General features: G+C 44.8%; 1 protein-coding gene across 5 annotated transcripts in view; it reads left to right on the forward strand.

The window, feature by feature from the left end:
- Positions 1-15,412, forward strand: part of LOC121010561 (uncharacterized) — a 70,676-nt gene that overhangs the window by 41,441 nt on the left and 13,823 nt on the right. For all 5 annotated transcript variants that reach the window (XR_005781226.1, XR_005781227.1, XM_040444283.1 and 2 more), the window contains one exon: positions 11,738-11,876. Coding sequence is in view for 3 of the 5 variants with exons in the window: in XM_040444283.1 (XP_040300217.1) it covers positions 11,738-11,876 (139 nt within the window). In the remaining 2 variants the exon portion in view is untranslated. The remainder of the gene's footprint in view (positions 1-11,737; positions 11,877-15,412) is intronic.

Raw genomic sequence — 15,412 nt, forward strand, 5'->3', positions numbered from 1 at the left:
TGATTGTTTCCTTTGCCGTACAGAAGCTTTTTATCTTGATGAAGCCCCAGTAGGTCATGTTTGCTTTTGTTTCCCTGGCCTCCGGCAACATGTCTAGTAAGAAGTTGCTGCAGCCAAGGTCAAAGAGGTTGATGCCTGTGTTTTCCTCTAGGGGTGTGATGGTTTCCAGTCTCGCATTGAGGTCTTTCCTCCATTTTGAGTTTAGTTTTGTGCCTGGGGCAAGAAAGTGGTCCAGGTTCATTCTTCATGTCATTGTCCCAGCTCCACTTGCTCAAGAGACTGTCTTTATTCCATTGGATATTCTCTCCTGCTGTGTTGAAGATGAGTCGACCATATAGTTGTGGGTCCATTTCTGGGTTTCCTCTTCTGTTGCATTGATCTATGTGTCTGTTTTTGTGCCACTACCATACTTTCTTGATGACTACAGCTTTGTAATATAGCTTGAGATCCAGAATCTTGATACCTCCAGCTTTGCTTTTCTTTTTCAGGATTGCTTTGGCTATTCAGGGTCTTTTGTGGTTCCATACAAATTTTAGGATTATTTGTTCTAGCTCTGTGAAAAGTGCTGGCGACTCTTGATCTCAGTGTTGTATTGGAGCCCCAAATGGGCATGGAGCCTACTTTAAGATGAATGAATGAATGAATGAATGAATGAACGAATAAACAGAGGAGAAGAGGGAGAGAGCTAAACCTAAGTTTTTTTCTTGCTGGAAGTCCAGTTGTTAATAATTTACCAACACAGAATGCCAGAGCATTCTGTTCTTACCAAGGGCTGCACTTAAACAGGGGAAACAAGCCCTTTCATACTATTATTGTTTTGAATATAAAGCAGCACAATCTCCATGTGGAATTTTGTTAATACAGTAAAACCTTGGTTTGTCAGCATAATTCATTCCGGAAACATGCTTGTAATCCAAAGCACTACTATACCAAAGTGAATTTCCCCATAAGAAATAATGGAAACTGAGATGATTCGTTCCACAACCCAAGAATATTCATATAAAAATGATTACAATACTATAACATAATACAAAATAATAAAGAAAATATAAAATATAAAGAAAAATAAATCGACCTACGCTTACCTTTGAAAACCTTCGTGGCTGGTGTGAGGGAGACTAGAAAGAGGGGGGTTATTGTGGAGATTGACTTTTCATGATCACTAACGGAAACACTGCTATCTATTGGCTCAATGGAATCTTTTTTTTTTTCATACAACTTTAACAAGGAACCTGTCCAATGACCTAGAATGAAGCAAAGCATTCCTAAGCTTGCTCTTGGGTGGAAAAGCAAAGGACTGTCCATAGTGCTTTGAAGTGACAAAAAATACACTAGTTCCAGTTGTGGGCACCTTCCAACCTTCTGAAAAATCACTGATTTCTGCCAAACACCACAGCCTGAGACCAAGCATCTGAGCGTGGGAGACCATCACCCACAATCCCGCAGTGAGAGAGAGAAGAACCATTGGCTCAGTTGTGATCACGTGACATTCGGCATCATGTACTACTTGTATTGCAAGACATCGTTCGTTTGTCAAGTTAAAATGTATTAGAAATGTTTGTTCATCTTGCAGAACACTCGCAGAGTGTTCTGCTTTTAAGAACATGGTCTGCATATTTCTGTACACATGTGAAATGGTTTTCTTTTCTTTTCTTTTCTTTTCTTTTCTTTTCTCTTCTCTTCTCTTTGGTAATCACACAAATGTCCATCAATAGACAATTGGTTTAAAAATTTGTAATACAGGGATGCCTGGAGGGCTCAGTCCGTTAAGCGTCAGACTTTTGATTTTCGGCACAGGCCATGATCTCACAGTTTGTGGGATTGAGCCCCACGTCGGCTCTTGCACTGACAGCATGGAGCATGCTTGGGATTCTCTCTCTCTCCCTCCTTTCTCTGCCTCTCCCTACCTGTCAAGATAAATAAATAAACTTAAAAAATTGTAGTTCATTTTTACAGCGAATGCCAGGCAGCTGTTAAAATAGATGAGAGCATCCTTCATGTGCTAACATGAAATGAGGTCTATGCAATAAGTATCATGTATCTTTCTCTAAAGCAGTGTGGTGACGTGTAGCAGATTTTTTTTTTAAAGTTTTTAATGTAGCAATTACAGTTTGGGGTATTTATCTTGAGAAAATTAAGCAGAAGTAAAAACAAAGATTTATATACAAGATGGTCATCATGGTGTTACTTAGAACAGTGAAAGATTAGAGATAGGTATTTGCTGACATGGAAAGAGTTCAATAAATTTAGTTCAGCCATACAAATGAAGGAATAGCCCTTAAAAATAATGTGTTGAAACGATGCAAAGTGTCATAACTATTATAACCCTAATTTTGCTAAAAACCTATGTGTACACATTCACATGCTCACATCGTATTACGTACAAACACAAGAACAAATACACAACACGTTAAGAGGATTATTTCTGGATAACTCAGTATCCTGGAATTGTGCGCTCTCTTCTTGATAAGATTTTCCATATCTTCTGGATCACATATATTTTATGAATTTTCTATGATTGGCATGTATTTTTTTTAAGTCAGCTTAAAGGGCGTTTAGAAAAATTCAAATCTTTAATGCCTTACAAAATTTTAAACATAAAGAAACCCCTTGCATCCTATTGTACAATTCCCCCCACAGTCACTGTGTGCATTGTTACCAAATAAAGCATGTGGAGCTATAAAACATCTCATCCATAAAAATGAAGACAGAAATACAAATATACCCACTCTTACCCAAATTTTGTTGTAAAAATTAGGGCTTCCAGAAGGAGAAGAGTCCTGTGGTCAAATTAAGAAATATTGGGGCTCCTGGGTGGCTCAGTCAGCTAAGCATCCAACTTCGGTTCAGGTCATGATCTCCCGGTTCATGGGTTCGAGCCCCACGTTGGACAGCTCAGAGCCTGGAGCCTGCTTCAGATTCTGTGTCTCCCTCTCTCTCTGCCTCTCCCCTGCTTGCACTCTGTCTCTCTCTGTCTGTCAAAAAGAAATAAATGTTTAAAAAAATGAAAAATATATTAAAGCAACATTTCATATCTTCCTCATGGAGATATGTAATTCATATTACCATATAACATGTCAGAGCGATCCTGTAGTAAGGAATATTGTTTGACTGTTTAGTTTATAGTTTCTTTTTCTTCTTCCCCCCCCCCCCCCCCCCCACCAACTATCTAAATGTGACCTAGTGTTCCAAAGAACAGAGTTTAGAGCATGATAAGCTCAGGACCTTTGAGACTCCTTTCTCTAATCTCTAACATTTTTTGGCACTGTGGCATCGGCTTGCTCTGATATCGGTGACAGCCAAGTGTAACTCTCCTGTCTCCCCCAAGTCAGGAAATCACACCTGGTCACTTCATTGTCCTGACACCCCCACCCAGCCACAGGGTTTACCTGCATGTTATCACTCCTGTTCATCAGCTTATCAGAAGGAAAGGACCAAAAAATACTTGGACTCCTGTTAAAACACGGTGCATTGTGTTTCTGCTGGGATGAAAAATGATTATTAGCATATAGTTTTTTCCATTTTCTAGCATTTCCATTGCCTTCCATGGGAGAAGGATCTTGTTTTTCAGTTTCCTCTGCTCAGTTTTTTCTCTCTCCTTTGCCCTCCAAGGAAATCTGCCATTTTTAGAGGTAGTCTCTGAGCTTCAGTTGCAGATTTGGAAGAAAAGGGGAAAGATAAGGGGTAACAGGCAAACTGTAGGGAGGAAATTTGAGAGAGAAATACAAGGGGGAAGGATATGGAATATATGAGAGAAGTAGAATGAAGAGAGAAGTGGAATTTTAAGAATTGTTCTTTTGGGGGTCGCCTGGGTGGCTGGGTCGGTTAAGTGTCCAACTTCGGCTCAGGTCATGATCTTGCGGTCTGTGAGTTCAAGCCCCACGTCGGGCTCTGTGCTGACAGCTCAGAGCCTGGAGCCTGCTTCAGATTCTGTGTCTCCCTCTCTCTCTGTTCCCCCCCCCCACTTATCCCCCCCCCCCCGAAAAGAAGCAAATAAAAACTTTTTTTAAAATGATATAGAAAGAAATGTATGAGGAAGGAAACAAGGAAGGAAGGGAGGAAGGAGAGTTACCTTGAAAATTCTGTTCCAGTCTCTAGACTGAAGTTGTTTGACCATAATAACACAGCTCTTAGATGGGTTGTGGATTCACCTTCCATAATGCAACAGGTTTCAATCTGCATTCTCTAAAGCCCGCCCACTGTTAAGTAGAAGACTTTACAGGCTTGGAAAAAACTGCTGAGATACTGCCAGTCATTCAGTTTCTTTGATTAGAAAGGTGAGAGGAAGTGAGCAGATTCTGGAGCATAAAGAGAGAAAATACTTTCAGCCTTGAAATTAATATCTTTGTCACTCAGGTAACTGCATCCTAACCAGAAAATGTGGTTTGAGAGACTCTGAATAATCCTGCATCCTAAAGACCGCTTTCTGTCCTGAAAGGAAATGTAACCAGCATGATGAACTTTCCACGGGACAAACTAATGAAGGGGGGGAAAGCAGAGCAAAGTCAAGGCTGAACAGAGGAAATGCAATACATAGGGATCCAGATAGCCCGCCAGACAGTCACAGTTCAGAAGCACAGTTTGGAAAGAAACGCAGAGAATAATGCTCAGAGCATCAAAGAAGGGAAATATTAACAAAACTCAGGGCTAAAAAGCATGCTGCCAATGAATCGGCACTTTTATAAAATTGATGTGATGGAGGGACTGTGAATTGGCAAAACTTTCTGGAGGGCAATTTGGCAATATGTATCAAAATCTAAAATTTTCAATGTATACACTCTTTGTGTGTGTGTGTGTGTGTGTGTGTGTGTGTGTGTGCGAGAGAGAGAGAGAGAGAGAGAGAGAGAGAGAGAGTGAGAGTGAGTCTTAAGCAGGCTCCACTCTTGAAGCCGAGCCCGACATGGGGCTTGACGCAGAGCTCAACGTAGAGCTAGACATGGGGGTAGTACCCTGGGACCATGACCTGAGCTTAAATCAAGACTCGGATTCTCAACTAACTAACCATCCAGGTGACCCTAAACATGTATAGTCTTGACATGGCAGTTCTCTTTGCAGGTATTTATTCTGAGGACATAGGTAAATAAGTACATAAAGATGTATAGCAAGGAATTGTTTTAACTTATTTTTATATAATAGCAAAACAGACTTTGAGTAATTTAATAATCCATGAGTATGTGGCTTGATTTAATACATTAAGTGGAATACAGTGAAATGCTATGTACTCCACAGCTCTTACAAGCATAGGCTTCAGGGATGCCCGGGTGGCTTAGTCAGTTAAGCTCTTGATTTCAGCTTAGGTCATGATCTCACAGTTCACGGGTTCATGCCCCACCTCAGACTCCACACTAACAGTGCAGAGCCTGCTTGGGATTCTCTCTTCCTCTCTCTCCCTGCCCCTCCTTCCTTCCCTCTCTGCCCCTCCCAAACCCTCAAAATAAATAAATAAACTTAAAAAAAAATAAGCAGAGTCTTGGGAGTCAGTCTGTCAGAATTCAAATCTGGCCCTACCACTTATCACCTGTGTGATTCTGATCACATTATTTAATATCTTTTTTGCCTATTTTTCCTAATCAAGAAAATGTTTTAAAATCTCTACAATAGCTTCATAACCTATTAAAATTTATTTCAGAAAGTTGTTCCAAAGATTAAATGAATTAATTACATTGAAAGTCCATGCACGTAGTAAGTCCTCAGTAAGTGTTAGATATGGTTCTTATCCAAGCATTATAAATGGTGAGATCTATAGTAACATGGAAAATGATCCTATTGGGCAGAAGTTACTAGCTAGTAACATAGGTTTATATAGAATAATGTTGATGTATGCATACAAAGAATTCTGAAAAGAAGTTTACTATAACTTTAATTTTAATAATATACCTCTGATAATGGTATCTCAGATTACTTTTATAATTTATGCTTTGACATTTGTTATTAACATGTGATATAATAATACCTCCTGAAATGCTTAGGTAGGAAATTTTGATTAGCTTTTCTTCTTGGAAAAATCAAAACTCCAGATGAAATATAAAAACTACAATTAAAAGAATTTTTTAAGTTTATTTATTTATTTGGAGAGACAGAACAAATGGGGGAGGGGCAGAGAGAGGGCCAAAGAAAGAGAATCCCAGGCAAGCTCTGCACTGTCAGCACAGAGCCAGAGCGGGATTCAGACCCACCAAACCGTGAGATCATGACCTGAGCTGAAATCAAGAGTCAGATACTGAACCGACTGAGCCCCCCAGGCACCCCAAAATTACAATTTTAAAGTACTATGGAGCCTAGTTGTTAGGGAAGAATTACCAAGGCGAAATCTTGGAAATGTGAGTTACTCACTCAAAGCAACTTTTACTCTGAGGGCATTAGCTACTATGGAAGAAACAACTGCTGTCTGAGCTGTAGTTGTGAGGACCTCTTTTGTGACAGGGGAAACAGAAATTAAAGACAAGGATTTGCAGCTCAAGATGTAAGTCTGATACCCATTCTTCCGTATACCTATTAAGCTGGTACCTGGTTGGTTTCATCCTCAAAATGATGAATCAAAAGTGATTCCTTCTTTATTCAGTTTCTCTTCATTCCTCCTCATCCTTCCCTTTCCCCTCCTCCTTCTCCTCCTTTTCTTCCTTTTCTTTTTCTCCCCTCCTCCTCCTTCTCTTCCTCCTTCTTCTTCCTCTCCCTCCCTCCCTCCCTCCCTCCCCCACCCCTCAGCCTTGCAGCCTGAGTTAACATCACCTTGGTCCAAAACAACTTCCAGCCCTGAACTTGGATTAAGGTGATCCCAGACTGGTGATGAGCAAAGAAAACAAAAGTCCTTTCTGAAGGAAGGTAACTTTATCTTTGTTAGCTTTGAATTATTTCTAAAAACATCTTACTTTTAAGTACAGTGGCCAGCATGCATTCAAGGAAAACTAAACATACAAGGAAATAAGACACTTTGAGCAAGAACCAGCTCAAAGATATAACATAAATAGATTTTAAAAGATCAGAATTATCATATACAGACTATAAAGCTCTTATTAAGGTCAATTTTATCAGCAAAAAATTGGAAAGTATGAATAGTGATATAGCAGATGTTTAAAAAAGAGCCAAATAGAATGTCTAGAATTAAAAATGATATAATTTAAATTAAGAATTCAGTAAATCAGATTATTAGCACATTAGATCAGACTGAAGAGAGAATTAGTAAATTGGAAAATAGATCAAAAGAAATTCTCTCAACCACAGTACAGAAAGAACAAAAAACAAATTAATTAAAGAAAGGAAAAATACAGGAGAGGATGAGAAACACAAGTGATAGTGTAAGAAGACTTAAAATAAGTGTAAAAACAGTTCCAAAAGAAGAGGGAAAGAACAGAATAGAGGCAAATTAAAAGAGATGATTGCTGATAAATTTCTAGAACTAAAACCACAGATTTAAGGGACCCGCCATATGCCAAACAGTATAAACAGAGAGAAATGCACCCTTCACAGTGATGCACAGAAAACCAAACCAAAGAGAAAATCACAAAACAGGTACAGAAAAAAAGGTTATCAACAAAGGAATAGCTACTAGAGTGACAGCTGGCTTCTCAACAATTACATGGAAGCTAGTGACCAGTAAAGTGATGAGGTCCATATGTTGAAAGAATAAAATTCTACCAGCATAGAATTCTATACCCACGCAAATAGTCTTCAAGAGTAAGAAGAAATAGGGGCACCTGGGTGGCCCAGTCAGGTGAGTGTCCAACTTTGGCTCAGGTCATGATCTCATGGCTCATGGGTTTGGGCTCCACATAGGGCTCTGTGATTACAGCTGGGAGCTTGGAGCCTCCTTCGGATTCTGTGTCTCCCTCTCTGTGCCCCTCCCCTGCTCGTGCTCTCTCTCTGTCTCTCTGTCTCTCTCTCAAAAATAAGTAAACATTAAAAAAAACTTTTTTAAGAGTAAGAAGAAATAAAATATACAAACATAAAATCTAGAATCATAACAAAAAGATGGAGAGATTTTTCCATTGATAGACTCACACCAAAGAAAATTCTAAAGCATGTACTTTAGGCAGGAAGATAGTGATTCCAGATGGAACGTGTAAAATGGAAGGAATAAAGTGAGAATAAAATGGAAAATATGCAGGTAAGCCTAAATGAACTTTGATTGTATAAACAGTGATAATAATTTGTGGGACGGGTGGATTGATTGATTGATTGATTGATTTTGAGAGAGAGAGAGAGAGAGAGAGAGCAAGCATATGCATGATAAAGGGGAGGGACAGAGAGAAAGGGAGAGAGAGAATCCCAAGCAGCTCCTCACTCAAGTGTGGAGCCCAACTTGGGGCTTGATCCCATGACCACGAGGTCATGACCTGAGCCGAAATTAAGAGTCAGATGCTTAACCGACTGAGCCACCCAGGTATCCCTGTGGGGGGTTTTATAATACAACTTTAAAATACAACTGTGTGTGTGTGTGTGTGTGTGTGTGTGTGTGTGTGTGTTTGTGTCTGCACATATAATGAACAACTGGAGATTTTAAAACATTCTTGTCTTGGGCTCTGGAACAATGTGATATGAATGTCACCTGTGAGTGTGAGAAGAATAGTCACAGGAAAGTTGTCTGAGGGACACTTTGGGCCATAGCAATCTTAAGCAGTGTATTTTGAGAAAGATTCTGGTTAAGGAAGGTATAGTGGGCATCATTTCTTTTGGCCTGTAATCACCCTTCTTTTCATCTTGAAACAACACCCCCCCCTTTTCTTTGGAGGAATTTACCTTCCATTCCTTCCACATCCTTTTATCGGTACTTTCAATCATAATACCCAATAGTCATGGAAATGGGCACAAAACCTGATTGTCTTGATTACCGAGTATCTACTCTGTTTGGGCTGCTAAAAATACCACAGACTGGATGGCTTATAAACAATAGAAATTCATGTCTCACAATTCTAGAGGCTGGAAGTCTGAGATCAGGGTGCTGGGTGGGGGGCAAGTAAGAGCACTCTTCCAGGCTGCAGACTTCTCGTTGTGTCCTCACGTGGTGGGAGGAGCTAGGGATCTCTCTGGATCCTCTTTGATAAGGCAACAATCCTCCTTCATGAACTAACCACCTCCCAAAGTCGCCATCTACTAATACCATCACTTTGGGGGGTTAGAATTTCAACATGTGAACTGGGGAGAAGGGGACTCAAACATGCAGACCCTGGCACGAGGCCAGGTCACTCAGAATCCTTGTCTAGGATTGTGTGTGTGTGCACATACACTGTAGAAAGAGATTAATCCCTCTCTCATGACAGGCTGTATGTTGTGCGAGTGGCTCATGGCCAGTTTCCAACCAGGTGAAGGAAGCTAACCTTAGGAAAATGGACTGGACACCAGAGGAGGTGGGAGAGGAGATTGGAAACGGAAGAATCTGGAAGTAGTCAGGTCCTTTGTTGCATTAGTCCTGAGGCCTGACTCCTTCCTTTCCTTTCCCTTCTCTTCAAAATATTTACCTTTTTGCCATACCCAGTTCCATTACAAATTGTTCAAGCAAGTACAGAGGGGAGCAGCAGGGCAGGCAAGAAGACTGTGTCTGAGGGCGTGGTTGGGCTATTAAAAGTAAGCTGCATAGGGGCACCTGGGTGGCTCAGTCAGTTAAGCAGCCAGCTTCGGTTCAGGTCGTGATCTCATGGTTTGTGAGGTCGAGCCCCAAAATGGGCTCCATGCTGACCGCTCAGAGCCTGGAGCCTGCTTCAGATTCTGTGTCTCCCCCTCTCTCTGCCCCTCCTCTGCTTGTGCTCTGTCTCTCTCTCTCTCTCTCTCTCTCTCTCTCAAGAATAAAGATTAAAAAAAATTTATTTTTTTAAGTAAGCTGCCTAACAGAGCAGAAGCCACGGAGGGGAGGCAGGCGATGTTCTTAACCACAAAGGGGACAAAGTTGTTCAGCAACTGACTGGAGTTGGTTGGAGGCCCATTGCTGGGTCATTGGGTTTTGTCTTGTTGTGTTTGGGTGGGGGGGGACGGTGCCACCTACATTTCATGGGTGGGGGCAGGAGAAACAGGGGCCTGTGGACATTACACAGAACTCTCAATGCTGAAGCCACAAGTGATCTGTGGATAGTTAGGGAGAAGCAAGCGATCTGGATTTTATTTTATTTTATTTTTTTTTAATTTTTTTCAACGTTTTATTTATTTTTGGGACAGAGAGAGACAGAGCATGAACAGGGGAGGGGCAGAGAGAGAGGGAGACACAGAATCGGAAACAGGCTCCAGGCTCCGAGCCATCAGCCCAGAGCCTGACGCGGGGCTCGAACTCACGGACCGCGAGATCGTGACCTGGCTGAAGTCAGACACTTAACTGACTGTGCCACCCAGGCGCCCCGCGATCTGGATTTTAAAACATAAGGTTTTCTGAGATGATTCCTTGAAAAGCATAAATAAGTTCGGAAGCTGTGAATTATTAGTTACTAAAGTCTTGTTAGATACCCATGTTTACTCACTTCTTAGAGGTTAAAATTAGGATGCACTGGTGCTCCTGGGTGGCTCAGTTGGTTGAGCGTCCAACTCATGGTTTCGGCTCAGGTCCCGATCTCATGATTTGTGGGATCAAGCCCTGCATTGGGCTCTGCAGTGACAGCATGGAGCCTGCTTAGGATTCTCTTTCTCCCTCTCTCTCTGCCCCTTCCCCGCTTGTGGATGCATACACATGCTCTCTCTCTCAAAATAAATACATAACTTAAAAAACTAGCATGCGTTTCTGCTACCATTGTTAGGAAGAGTTGGCCTGTCTAGAGAATGTTGCACTAGTTGGGAGTAAAGGAGAGCTAAATGTCACGTTGGCCCCACGTTCTCTTGGTGGCAGCCGCTCAGTCTGCAGGCGTATTGCCCGTGTCGGGGATCTGATAGGGACTTTGCTCACAGACTTAACTGCTGAGACATGGTATTCATGTCTTGGCTTTGTCACTCAATTGTTTCTCCCCTCATACACATAACCCTCTGCCTCCCCCTGCCAGTTTAGGGTGGTATTATATTGTAGTTTTCAAGAACAAAGACGTCCCGCCTTCCAGAAGGTTTCTGTTGAGGAGTATTTCCTTGTAACACATGCTGCTGTCCTACGTGTTGCCAGATACATGTTCTACTACAGGTAACACTCAACAAGATGTAGACAGAATTAAAGGCCAGGTCAGAAACCATCCTGAAGGGCCAGATGGGAGACTGGCTGTATGGAGGCCATCAGGAAGAGAGGCTATATTTCATGCCTCTCAGGGCTCACCTTTTCCTCACCCAGGAGGAGGGACCAGAACAGGCTCCACTCACCAGTGGACTGGGAATGTCTGAAATACCGCCATCCTGGGTGCCCGGTGGGTAGCGTCCTGGGTAGTATCGTAGCGGCGGGCAGCTGGGTTCTTTGTGGTTAGCAACTGGATTGGAAGGGCTGGCTTAGGCTAGGTTGGAACGTAATCCTACTGGAGGTTCCAAAATTTGAGCGCTCTCTCTCTCTCTCTCTCTCTCTCTCTCTCGTGCTTGTGAAGAACCAAAAACCTGTTGTCTGAGGCATGACTATGTCTTTTTGTTTTTGTTTTTGTTTTTAATCCTTCAAGTGGTTGTCCTTATCTAAGCGAGTGAATAAGTGATCCAAATAAATCTAGTAGCCAAGAGATCTCCTCTCCACCCTGCATTTTATCAAATCCCTGTAGCTCTATGGACCTTCCTGTACATGGCTCCATCACTCTGGGTTTGAAGCCCCAAGGATTGGAGTTCGAAATGTCTACCTGCCTTATCTCTCTTCTCACAGATCCACGGCAGACCGGAGGAGTTCAGTCTCCACAACGTTTACTGAGGACCTGCTAGGTGCCAGGCCTTGGGGCAGACACAGAAGACATGATCCCGGACAAGACAGGCTGGCTCCTCCAGCAGCTTTTGTTCTGAAACAGGTAGTAGGCTTGAAAGAGGTTTGGTAAAATTCTGCTTTGAGCCCCAGAATAACTTAAGCAAGCCCCAAATACAAATATGACTGCTTTACCCGGTTTGGGGTGAGTGACACAGGTGGAGAGGCCAAGACTGTCTCTCATCCAGGGTCTGCCCTTTTCTCCACCCCATTGGCCTCCAGGACGGACATGCACAGATAGAAAATAAGTCAAGGGGCACCTGGGTGGCTCAGTCAGTTAAGCGTCCGACGTCAGCTCAGGTCATGATCTCATGGTTCATGAGTTCGAGCCTCACATCGGGCTCTGTGCTGACAGCTCAGAACCTGGAGCCTGCTTCCGATTCTGTGTCTCCCTCTCTGCCCCTCCCCTACTCACACTCTGTCTCTCTCTCTCTCCCTCTCTCAAAAATAAATAAACATTTAAAAAATTAAAAAAAAAAAAAAAGTCAAGACAGAGCCCCAGAGTTACTGCTCATCCAAAAAACCAACTCACATTTCCCCGCAGATTTATCCTGCTGGTTTTTCTTTTCCGTCGTCTGGTAGATCTGAAGCCCAGATTGGGTCTCAGACCTCTTGAAGCTATAGGCTTCCTGGAAAACGGACGTGTCTCTCCTGTGTACTGTCCTGTCCAGTTTGTCGCAGAAAAAGATTATGCTCTGACCTTTCTGCCGTTGTGCGGGACATATTTTGTTCCTATGTCCTGAGTGGTGGCTTTTGGGTGGTTCAGGGTGGGTCGGAGCGGGGAGGTGCTGTCGGGCTGTCTACTGGAGCGTGGCTGCAGCAGCTCACTCACGGCTGTGGGTGCCGAGGAGCTGGAGAGAGACAACTGCAGGTCGAAGGAAGGGCCGAGTGTGTGGGGTCCGGGGGATGGGGAGCCGGCAGGGACTGTGTTTCGGCACAGGGGGCTCGGGCCCTGAAGGAGCAGCACAGTAGGTCTGGCCAGACCCCGCAAACTTGGTCTGTGAACTCAAGCCACAGAGAAAGGGGATCGGCCCCTCTTGAGCCGGGCCCTGCGTATACTTTATGCCGCCTAATCCTCACAGAAACCCTGGTCGTGGAGCGCTACAGGCAGCTGAAGCGGAATAGATTAAGTCTCGAGGTCGTGAGACCACACAGAAGATGCTAGCCTCAAATTCTGACAGGCCTGCTGATGGCAGAGCTTGTGCTCTCCGCCACCCGTGCCCGGCGGGGAAGGGCCCCTGCTCACGTGCCATTCAGAACAATACCAGTGGTGGTGTCCTAGGACACGGGGGACAAAGGTTTGACTCCCTGCCGCCTTTCTGTCATTCAGGAGCTGGTCTCTGGCTGCCAATTTGTATTGACTCCTCTCCCTGTGTTCTGGGGGGCAGTTGACTGCAGCCAGCCCATTCATTCCACCCTGGGACCGCCGCAGGACCATATAGATGCATAGAGACTGGTGAAAAAGCTGTATTTCTAGGTTGAAGTTCATTGTTACACTGTTAAATTAAATCACAAGATAGAAGATTCCAGATTCCAGCCACGTGGCTCCCCCCTGCAGCTCTCCCTGTGAGTGCGTGAGGCCCACAGCTCTGACCAGCTCTGAGGAGAGGTTCACAGAGGACGCCAGTCCCACCGAGGGGCGTGGGGCATCAGACCTGTGGACAGAGGTGGTGACCTCTGGGCCACCCATGAGGTCAGCCACACCCCTGGGCTGTCCAGGCCAGTTCCTGGGACTTAGCCATGACACAGCCTCCTGCAAGAATTCCGGGACGCCTGCCTTTCCAGGTGGAATTTCCCACTTCCTTCTGGCATTCTTTCTATTTTAATGTTTATTTATTTTTGAGAGACAGAGACTGAGTGTGAGCAGAGGAGGGGCAAAGAGAGAGGGAGACACGGAATCTGAAAAACGCTCCAGGCTCTGAGCTCTCAGCACAGAGCCCGACTCAGGGTTGGAACTCGTGAACCGTGAGATCATGACCTGAGCTGAAGTCAGACGCTTAACTGACTGAGTGACCCAGGCGCCCCCTTTCTGGCATTATTTATGCAATAAAGGGCATGGGGAGTGGGTAGAGTCAACACAGCCCTGCGAGGAGTGGAGGGCTCAGGGCTGGCTCAGGTACCATGCGAGGCTCTGGAGATGGAAAAGAAATGAGCTGGGTGCTCATTTCCACCACGTAGATGCCCTATGGCTGATGCCTCCTTTGGGCTGGTTTGGTTTGTCAAAATAGAACCTTCCTCTGCTAATAAGCTAGCAGAGCTCACGAGCTGGTTCCACCAACGCTCAGCTACATGTTTCTCAACTGTTGGTTTTTCGTGGCCTCACACCTCTCCGCTCCACATTTATTCTGCCGGTTCCCTCCTCTCTCTCCCACCTCCTGATTTCCGAAGCTTCCTCCTAATAAGCTTGGCACAAAGCTGCTGCCATGTATTAAGTTCCCACCAGGTGCCAGGTATGTATTCACCACCGTATGTGCCCAAATCTCACTTAATCTTCCTGGCAAACTTAGGTGTCCCTCTTCAGTTTACCAATGAGAAAACAAGCCCAGAGAGGTTCAGTAACTTGCTGGGCATTGCACAGCTTCTCATAAGCGGTGGAAACTGGGATTTGAGCCTCTGTCTGATGCCAGAGGCTGTGCTCCCGGCACTGCCTCCCTGCCTTGTACCACTCTGGGGATGGCACGTGGGTGGGGGGAGGGCTAAGAGTGTACCACTCTGAGCGGGGGTAAGAGGCCATTCTGCACATCGTACTTCCGGATCTGTGATGTTGGTAGCGGACACCTGAACCTCGCATTCGGCTGCTGCTCCCGGGAACTGGCAGGATCACGCTACCTGGGGCTCTGGGTGTTTGCCGTTGGCAGAAGCTCCTCCAGGGCTGCCTGATGCTCTGAACAGGCCATCAAGGAGCCCTCGCCCTGCTCCCCGGGGCAGCAGCTGTTATTCTCAGCCCAGTGATCTGAGCAGGGCCTCCCAGAGAAAAGAGTTATTGCAAACCTGGCCTTAACCCCTCCCTCTTCCAGTGACTGCTGCTCCTGGCCCTGGCTGGAAGTCTAGATTGCAAGATAAGGAAGGAGTGGGGCCAATTTTCTGGTGGCTTCTTGGCATCGAGCTCTCGTGTTTTTGCAGCAGCCACAGGCCCTACCTACATCCTTCCTGGAGACGCGAGGGTGGAACAAAAGCAACCCCCCCTCTCCCCACTTCCCCAGCCCCTGGCGTGGAGGCTGTCTTGATCTGCTAGGCACAGAGCCTCCCTTTGCCTGGCGGGGGCTTCTGTATGGCCTCCATTAGAAAAGCATGGTTTTTGAGGGGCTCCTGGAAATGTGTTGCAGGTGGGCTCCCGGACACTTGGCTTCGCCGCTGCCTCTTTGGCTCTGTTTGCTTTGCCTAATTGTGTTTTCTCTGCTGATTTGCCTGAGTAAAGTTTTTCTTCCCCCCTTTGTGCGAGGTCTCCATGGTGCATCTGGTACCCATTTGGCTGGGGAGGGGGCAGAAGCAGGGTGGTTAATTGAATGCTTGGCACGCGGCTGCAAGGAGCAAACTGAGAAGAGAAGCAAGTCCTGGGAGAGCTTGGGGAATGCGGTTGGC

Source organism: Herpailurus yagouaroundi, unplaced genomic scaffold (assembly GCF_014898765.1).
Source record: "Herpailurus yagouaroundi ecotype Mexico unplaced genomic scaffold, PumYag 192, whole genome shotgun sequence".
Taxonomy (NCBI): Eukaryota; Metazoa; Chordata; class Mammalia; order Carnivora; family Felidae; genus Herpailurus; species Herpailurus yagouaroundi.